Source organism: Vitis riparia, chromosome 14 (genome assembly GCF_004353265.1).
Source record: "Vitis riparia cultivar Riparia Gloire de Montpellier isolate 1030 chromosome 14, EGFV_Vit.rip_1.0, whole genome shotgun sequence".
Lineage (NCBI taxonomy): Eukaryota > Viridiplantae > Streptophyta > Magnoliopsida > Vitales > Vitaceae > Vitis > Vitis riparia.
Genome location: NC_048444.1, coordinates 2,116,213 through 2,124,963, shown reverse-complemented (window position 1 = coordinate 2,124,963; position 8,751 = coordinate 2,116,213). Strand labels below are relative to the sequence as shown.

Genomic DNA, 8,751 nt, shown 5'->3' with positions numbered 1-8,751 from the left:
AATACTAGTGAGTTGTAGACTTGTAACAGTTGCTTTGTTCCTTGAATCCAATCGTTGCTTTGTGCTTGCTTAATTTCCCCATTTTCTGTTGGGTCTTTGATTGCTGTTTTAGGTCTGCACAAGAACTGGGAAATTTAATTGTGACCTCCAATCTAATCGACTGTGTTTTGACTAAAATTCTTGAGCTTCAGAGAGACCAAACAGCCTTGCCTTCCTCTGTTCAATTCAGAGTTGATCATCCATCTCCCAAGTGCACAATTGTAGCCTTTGTCTCTTCACCTGACTGCACTCAATACCCTCTTCCTGGTCAAGGAGATTGAGTTCCGTCTCCTTCACCCTAGGAAAGGTCAACGAACATTCTGTTTTACAAAATAAAGTAGATAATAACGGACATTCTTTTGACAATGGAGTCGCTTAGGCATGAAAATGAGCTTTTGCTAGCAACAGCGAAGACAATATACTCCAATTCATAATCATTTCGTAGGACTTCAACCGGCTACTTTCACTAACAAGCATACCTTAACCAATGCTAATATTAATTATTACTTACCATAATTAAAACCTTAATTAAAATAAATAGGGATAAAAAGAAAAATGGAAAAGTTTTTCTAAAATTATTTAATAAAATAAATAAAACAAAAGAAACCCTCCCAAGAGAATTTCATAATCTAATGTCAAATCTATTACGAAGATGAATATCGTAAAATTTAAGGTTTATAATCAAAGTCTACTTGAATCCGAGTCTTAAAACCAATTTGCGGTTTTTAACTTTGGAAACTAGATCTCTTAAACCAATTAAACGTAAAAAACTACAAAGAAAACTTCTTCAATTTTTGAAATGATAATGAGAATGCAATTCCTAACTAGTTTCTTCATCAAAAATCCCAAAAAAAGAAAAGAGAGAGACCATAGACGCCAGTGTTTGGGTTTAGAACCACCCAAGAGAGAGTAGTCTAATATATGGGCTTAAGAAAATCCTCATGGGCCTAAGCTAAGACTAGGAACAATCTTGTATCCGTGGTTGGTTTAGTATGAGCATGTGTACTGCGAAAGAAGTAGCTGAGAATTGCAATGGAATTTCCAGTACTGCTTCCTGAACGAACAAATCGCATACCCAAGACTTGGTCGTCATCGCTATGCTGGGTGAGAACCGGGGAAGCATCTTCGCTCGTTGACGAGCTTTTGTAGTCTTTCTTTAACAATTATAAGGCATCTGAATTCCCTTCATCCTCCCACACCATTGTTTTTGGTCTTGTTCTTGTTGCTTTGTGACTACGCATCTCCATGGAAGGAAGGAGGATGAACCAAGTTCCTTTGTATGCATCAATTTTACTGTTTTTTTTCCTTTTTAATCTTTGGATCGAATCATTGCTTAGTTCTTGCTTAATTTCTCCAATTTTCTGTTGGGTCTTTGATTGCAGGTTTAGCTCTGCAAGAGAACTGGGAAATTTAATTGTGACCTCCAATCTAATCGACTCTGCTTTGACTAAAATTCTTGAGCTTCAAAGAGACCAAACAGCCTTGCCTTCCCCCGTTCAATACAGAGTTTATTATCCATCTCCCAAGTGCACAATTGTAGCTTTTGTCTCTTCACCTGACTGCACTCAAAACCCTCTTCCTGGACAAGGAGATTTAGTTCCCTCTTCTCTCTTTGACTTCCTCTGCACCGAAGAATACCCCTCCGTCTCCATTAACGGAGCCGCATTAACCCTCTTTACCTCTCTCTACGATCATCTCTCTGGACTAATAGATGAGGTCAAAATCTGATACTTGTTTTAATTTACGTTACCTTTTCGTTAACAATTGTGAGACACGAAACAGCTTGACCATGAGATCTCCCTCATGGAGTCAAAACCCGTGTTGGTATATATATATATATCCTGTGGATAAAAGGAAAGTTTACAAGTGAGAATAGTGGCATTTTTCTGACAGATTTCACACCGTTGCTTGTTTTGCAGTTGACTGTGATTGAAGGTCGATTAATCATCACTGGGCACTCGATGGGAGGATCCGTTGCTTCTCTCTTCACCTTATGCCTGTTAGAAGTCATCAATTTATCAAAACCCAAATGCCGCCCCATTTGTATCACCTTTGGTTCACCCCTCATAGGCGACTTTGGCCTCCAACACTCCAATTGGAATTCTTTCTTCTTGCATGTAGTGTCCAACCAAGATCTAGTCCCCGGACTCTTCCTCCCATCCGGCAGATCTCCTCCCACATCCTCCCATTCACAAACTACTGGTTACAAGCCCTTTGGGACATATCTCTTGTGCTCTGAACTTGGTTGTGCTTGTTTTGACAACCCTGATTTAATTTTGGAATTGCTGAAAGTCATATCATCAGAGGTTGCCGGAGGATTGCGGGATGTTGATTACAGGAAGATTTTAATAAACCTCAAGGAGAGGGCAATCTTCAAGGGACTTCAGCAGGTGGGTGAAAGGTTTGCAGATCCCTTTTCAGCTGGGATCATCATGGACCTTGAGATAATTGGATTTGATCAAACAAAGGTAAACAGCTTTCTCCCAATTAATGATGTAGCATGGTTTACACTCAACTTCACCAAAACCTGCAACAACTGCCCTATTTAGATTTGCCTTCCTGTTCTTTGGGTTCTTCTATAACTTCTCATTTTTTAAATTCATGGCAGCTGTTGCGGCACAACATTGATATCAACACTGTGATAAGGATACTGGGAGTGGAAGCCAGAATCCTAGCCCACAAAAATAAAGCTTCTGATGCCAAGAAACTGAATGACATAAAAATACACATGGCCCAGCTAGAATGGTATAAGAAGAAATCAAAAGATCTGAACAAGGGTTACTACGACTGCTTCAAAAACCAGGGGTCAAAAAGGGACATTAAAATTGAACAGTATAGGGGACACCTCACAATATACTGGAAAGACATGGTTGCACAAGTACAGAGGAAGCCCCAGAAGGAAGGAGCATCATTTCGAACCAGTTGGCTCTATCCAGGGACAACTTATAGAAGAATGGTTGAACCACTGGACATTGCTGCCTTCTACAGAGAGGGTAGAACAGACTACATAAACAATGGAAGATCTCCTCATTACAAGCTGTTGCAGCAATGGTATGAGGAAGATGTGAAGCCCCCATCCAGAGATAAGCTCGATTCCAAGAAACTAAAGGTGTCTGGTATCCTAACTGAGGATTCTTTGTTTTGGGCACATGTGGAGGAGGCTCTCTTGTCATGCGAATCGCTCAAGAGTGCAAACTCTACTCTTGAGCAGAGAAAATCATCATGGGATAATCTGGTTAAGTTTGGGGAGTATGTAATGGAACAGATTGGAAACTATGCAGTGTCCCCTGAGATTTTCTTGGGGGAAAGCAGCTTCATGAAATGGTGGGGAGTGTATGAGGACTACATAGATGCTTCCAATAATTCCTATGGGTCACCATTGATCAGCTTTATGAAGAACCGTAGTTATAGACTGTATGGTTAGAGGGCAATCCAGTTTGTGTATTGTGTTTATTGTATTGTGAGCATTCAATAGATAAAACTAGAAAGAGTGTGACCTTTTTATGACAACTTTAGAAACCAGGGGTTAAAAGAGACATTAAAAATTGAAGCTTTTGAGAGGAAACCTCGAGTATACTGGGAAGCCATGGTGGAACAAGTAGAGAGGAAGCCTCCGAAGGAAGGAGCAATGGTTGAACCACTTGACATTGTTGCCTACTACAGGGAGGGTGTAAGAAACAACATAACCGAGGGAAGATCTGAACATTAAACATTGTACAATTATTATAAATGTCTTATACATTACGTGTGAAAATACCAAAAAAAATTATATTCAACATTTATGTTTGTATACAAGCAATATTTTGGATAGTTTGATATAAAAAACAAATGAAGAAAATGAAGAAAAACATACAAATATATTTACAATGGACAAACTTATACAATTAGTATAAATGTCTTGTATATTTAGTACAAATGTCTCGTACTTTGTAAAAATATAAAAATATAGTATTTGACTTTTATATATGTGTGAAAATGTAAAAAGAAAAAGAAAAATAGTTAGAGCATTTGGTACTATGAGTGATGACTTCACCTAAAGAAAGGTTAATGAATATTATGGTCTCGATGGAAGAGTGACTCCGGTAAAATATATGGATTAAATTGATGCTTTTCTTTTGACGATGAAGTAGTTGAGTTATGAATATGAGGTTTTGCTAACAGCATTGAAGGCAAGGATTCCCTAATATACTCCAATTCATATTCAATTTGTAGACCTTCAACTAACTACTCTTGCTAATGAGCATATCCAAGTCAATACATAAGATTAATTATTACATATGATAATTGAAACCCTGTTTAAATAAATAGTGACACAAATATAAAAAATATATATATTTAAAAATAAATAAATAACAATTTAGAGAATTTCATAACTTAGCATCAAACCTATTGTAGGAAAGAGTATTATACAATGTAGGGTTTAGGATCAAAGTTAACCTAAGATCAAATTTAAGTCTTAAGACCAATTCACATTCAAAACTAAGGTTTTAAGTTTCAAAAATATATCTCTTAAACCAATTAAATGGAAAAAAGAAAATTACAAAGAAAATTTCTTCCTCATCGGTTTCTTTTATCTTGAAAACTAAAGGAAATATATATCAATGTTTGAGATGGAAATTCATAATCTTAGAAACACAAAGAACAAAGAGAGTATGAAGAGACCATACCATGAGAGATTTTCCAAAAGGTTGGTAAACCATGGTAATCACCTTTGAGTTTTGCTGAGAAAAACAAACCTTAATTTTTATTTTATTTTTTTTTATCATTTTTTCTCTTGTGGTGTACATTTAAGAAAAACAAATCTTAAAAAAAAAAAAAAAACCAAATAATGCCAGAATTTGGGTTGAGAAACACCCAAAAGATAGTGGCCCAATACATGTGCCTAAGAAAATCTTCATGAGCCGATAAACATAGTCACAAAACTAGTAACAGCCTTGTAGCCATAGTTGGTGTAGTATGAGCAAGTGGGGTATGAAGTAGGTAGGTGAGTATTGCAATGAAATTTCCAGCACTGCTTCCTGAATTAAGAAATCACATACCCAAGTCTTAGTCGTCGTCGTCGTACCGTGTGAGAACCGGGAAGAATCTTTGCTCGTAGACTGGCTTTTGTAGTCTTTCTTTAACAATTACAAGTTATCTGAATTCCCTTCATCCTCCTATATAATATTGTTTTTGGTCTTGTTCTTGTTGCATTGTGGCTAGGCATCTCCATGGAAGGAAGGAGGATGAATCAAGTTCCTTTGTATGAATCAATTTCTCTGCTTTTTTTTTTTTCAATCCTTGAATCGAATCATTGCTTAGTTCTTGCTTTAATTTCTCCATTTTCTGTTGGGTCTTTGATTTCAGGTTTAGCTCTGCAAGAGAACTGGGAAATTTAATTGTGACCTCCAATCTAATCGACTCTGCTTTGACTAAAATTCTTGAGCTTCAAAGAGACCAAACAGCCTTGCTTTCCCCCGTTCAATACAGAGTTTTTTATCCATCTCCCAACTGCACAATTGTAGCTTTTGTCTCTTCACCTGACTGCACTCAAAACCCTCTTCCTGGACAAGGAGATTTAGTTCCGTCTCCTCTCTTTGACTTCCTCTGCACCGAAGAATACAAGTCCGTCTCCATTAACAGAGCTGCATTAACCCTCTTTACCTCTCTCCACGATCATCTCTCTGGACTAAAAACTCAGGTCAAAATATGATAGTTGTTTTTATTTTCGTTTCCTTTTTGTTAACAATTGTGAGACATGAAACAGCTTGACCATGAGATCTGTCTCATAGAGTCAAACTACCTGAAGAAGAAGAAGACGTTACACATATCCATCTGCGTTGCATCATCGCATTACCCATTGATCGGTTGTGATTCAACTCTTAATAGGAAGACAGTAGAACTGGTGTTGGTATCTGTTTTTAGATCAGCTTATATGTATCTTGTTTCTAAAAAAGGTAAGTTTAGAAGTGAGATTAGTTGGATTATTCTGACTTGGATTCCATATGGTTACCTGTTTTGCAGTTGACTGAGATTGAAGGTCAATTAATCATCACTGGGCACTCCCTGGGAGGATCCGTTGCTTCTCTATTCACCTTATGCCTGCTAGATGGAAATTTATTAAAACCCAAATGCCGCCCCTTTTGTATCACCTTTGGTTCACCCCTCGTCGGCGGCTTTGGCCTCCAACACTCCATATGGAATTCTTTCTTCCTGCATGTAGTGTCTAACCAAGACCCAGTCCCCGGACTCTTCCTCCCATCCGGCAGATCTCCTCCCACATCCCCCCATTCACAAAATACTGGTTACAAACCCTTTGGGACATATCTCTTGTGCTCTGAACTTGGTTGTGCTTGTTTTGACAACCCTGATTTAATTTTGGGATTGCTGAAAGTCATATCATCAGAGGTTGCCGGAGGATTGCAGGATGTTGATTATGGGGAGATTTTAAGAAACCTCAAGAAGAGGGCAATCTGCAAGGGACTTCCGCAGGTGGGTGAAAGGTTTGCAGATCCTTTTACAGCTGGGATCATCATGGACCTTGAGATAATTGGATTTGATCAAACAAAGGTAAGCAGCTAGCTTTCTCCCATCTAATGATGTTATGAAACATGGTTTACACTTCACCAAATACTGCAACAACTGCCCTATTTAGATTTACCGTCTTTTTCCTTGGGATCTTCCATAACTAGACTCATTTTTTAATTTCATGGCAGCTGCTGCAGCATAACATTGATATCGAGACTGTGATAAGCACAATGGAAGCGGAAGCCAGAAACCTAACCCAGAAAAATAAAGCTTCCGATGCCAAGAAACTGAATGAAATAAAAATAGACATGACCCAGCTAGAATTGTATAAGAAGAATTCGAAAGGTCTGAACATGGGTTACTACGATTGCTTCAAAAAACAGGGGTCTAAAAGGGACATCCACGTTGAACAGTTTAGGGTAAACCTCACACGGTACTGGGAAGACATGGTTGCACAAGTACAGAGGAAGCCTCAAAAGGAAGGAGCAACATTTCGAACCCGTTGGCGCAATGCAGGGACGGTTTATAGAAGAATGGTTGAACCACTGGACATTGCTGTCTTCTACGTAGAGGGTGGAACAGACTACATAAACAATGGAAGATCTCTTCATTACAAGCTGTTGCAGCAATGGTATGAGGAAGAAGTGAAATCCACCTCTAGAGATGAGCTTGATTCCAAGAAGCAAAAGGTGTCCAGTATCCTAACTGAGGATTCTTGCTTTTGGGCACATGTGGAGGAGGCTATCTTGTCATGCGAATTGCTCAAGAGTGAAAACTGTAATCTTGAGGAGGGAAAATCATCATGGGATAATCTGGTTAAGTTCGAGGAGTATGTAATGGAACAGATTGACAACTATGCAGTGTCCCCTGAGATTTTCTTGGAGAAAAGCAGCTTCATGAAATGGTGGGGACTGTATGAGGGCTACATAGATTCTCGCAGTAATCCCCATAGGTCGCTATTGATCAGCTTTATGAAGAATCGTAGTTATAGACAATATGGATAGAGGGGCAATCCAGTTTGTGTGTTGTGCTTATTGTTTTGTGAGCATCCAATGGATAGAACTAGAAAGAGTGTGACCTTTTTCCTTTTTTTCTTTTAGTTGCTGCCCATATTCTCAGCACTATTTTCTTCCTTCTTTTCCTCAGTTTTTTGTTAAGAAATGAATATTATGATGTTGCTGGGATGCACTTTCATTTTTGTTCCATTACATTGTGTTTTATTCATATCCTAAACAAATAAATGTAAACAAGAAAATCAAATAAGACTTCAAAGAGTCTTTTCCTTTTAAAGCAAGGGAAAAAAAGGACATGTTTGTTTACTTCCACAGCTGGGTAGATTCAACTCCACCAAAATTGGCAACAACTTCCCATTGAAAAATTCCTTTTGAGCTTGAATGACATAAAACTAGATATGTTCCAGCTAGAATGGTACAAGAAAGAAATCAAAAGATGAGCACAATGGGTTATTATGACAGCTTTAGAAACCTAGAGTGTAAAAGAGGCATTAAAATGGAACCGATGGGAAGACATTGTAGAACAAGTAGAGAGGAAGCCTCATCAGGAAGGGGCAGCTTTGCAAACCCTCTGGCTCTGTACAGGAACGAATTATAGAAAGATGGTTGAACCTAAGATCAAATTTAAGTCTTAAGACCAATTCACATTCAAAACTAAGGTTTTAAGTTTCAAAAATATATCTCTTAAACCAATTAAATGGAAAAAAGAAAATTACAAAGAAAATTTCTTCCTCGTCGGTTTCTTTTATCTTGAAAACTAAGGCTATGTTTGTTCCCGGAAAATGTTAAGAAAAGGAAAAAAAATACAAAGGAAAATGATTTTCTTTAGTTTGGATGATATGGAAAATATGATGGAAAAAAAATAAGAAGGAAAATATTAAAGAAAATATTGTAATATTTTCTGTGCTATTTTCCTTTAAAAAATAACAAGGAAAATATGAGAGAAAAAGAGAAAAAGAGCAAAGAAAAGGGGAGGAAAATTTTGTCGGGCTCTTGTTCGAGGCTTCATCTCTAACTTCCTCATCAGTGACTATGGCTTCTCACCGTCATCACCATTATTGCAAACAACAACCCAGAGAATCTCATGAACCACATCATCTTCAAGGGGTAAACCTCCGCCCCGAGCACCTTCTTCTCCGATTTAAACTCAAACAATGGGTTCGTAACCAAAGAAGCCAAAGAAGAGAAAAGA

The 8,751-nt window shown here is 37.9% G+C and overlaps 2 protein-coding genes across 2 annotated transcripts; both read left to right on the top strand.

The window, feature by feature from the left end:
* Nucleotides 1-902: 902 nt before the first annotated feature.
* Nucleotides 903-3,849, top strand: LOC117930222 (senescence-associated carboxylesterase 101-like). Its single transcript, XM_034850752.1, has 4 exons — nucleotides 903-1,316; nucleotides 1,422-1,755; nucleotides 1,959-2,507; nucleotides 2,648-3,849. Exons 1-4 carry the CDS (start codon nucleotides 1,285-1,287, stop codon nucleotides 3,461-3,463), a joined length of 1,731 nt encoding a protein of 576 aa, XP_034706643.1. The 5' UTR covers nucleotides 903-1,284; the 3' UTR covers nucleotides 3,464-3,849.
* Nucleotides 3,850-5,012: 1,163 nt separating this feature from the next.
* LOC117930223 (senescence-associated carboxylesterase 101-like) lies at nucleotides 5,013-7,751 on the top strand. Its single transcript, XM_034850753.1, has 4 exons — nucleotides 5,013-5,281; nucleotides 5,386-5,719; nucleotides 6,043-6,588; nucleotides 6,735-7,751. The coding sequence occupies exons 1-4, from the start codon at nucleotides 5,250-5,252 to the stop codon at nucleotides 7,548-7,550; spliced, it is 1,728 nt and encodes a 575-aa protein (XP_034706644.1). The 5' UTR covers nucleotides 5,013-5,249; the 3' UTR covers nucleotides 7,551-7,751.
* The last annotated feature ends 1,000 nt before the right edge of the window (nucleotides 7,752-8,751 follow it).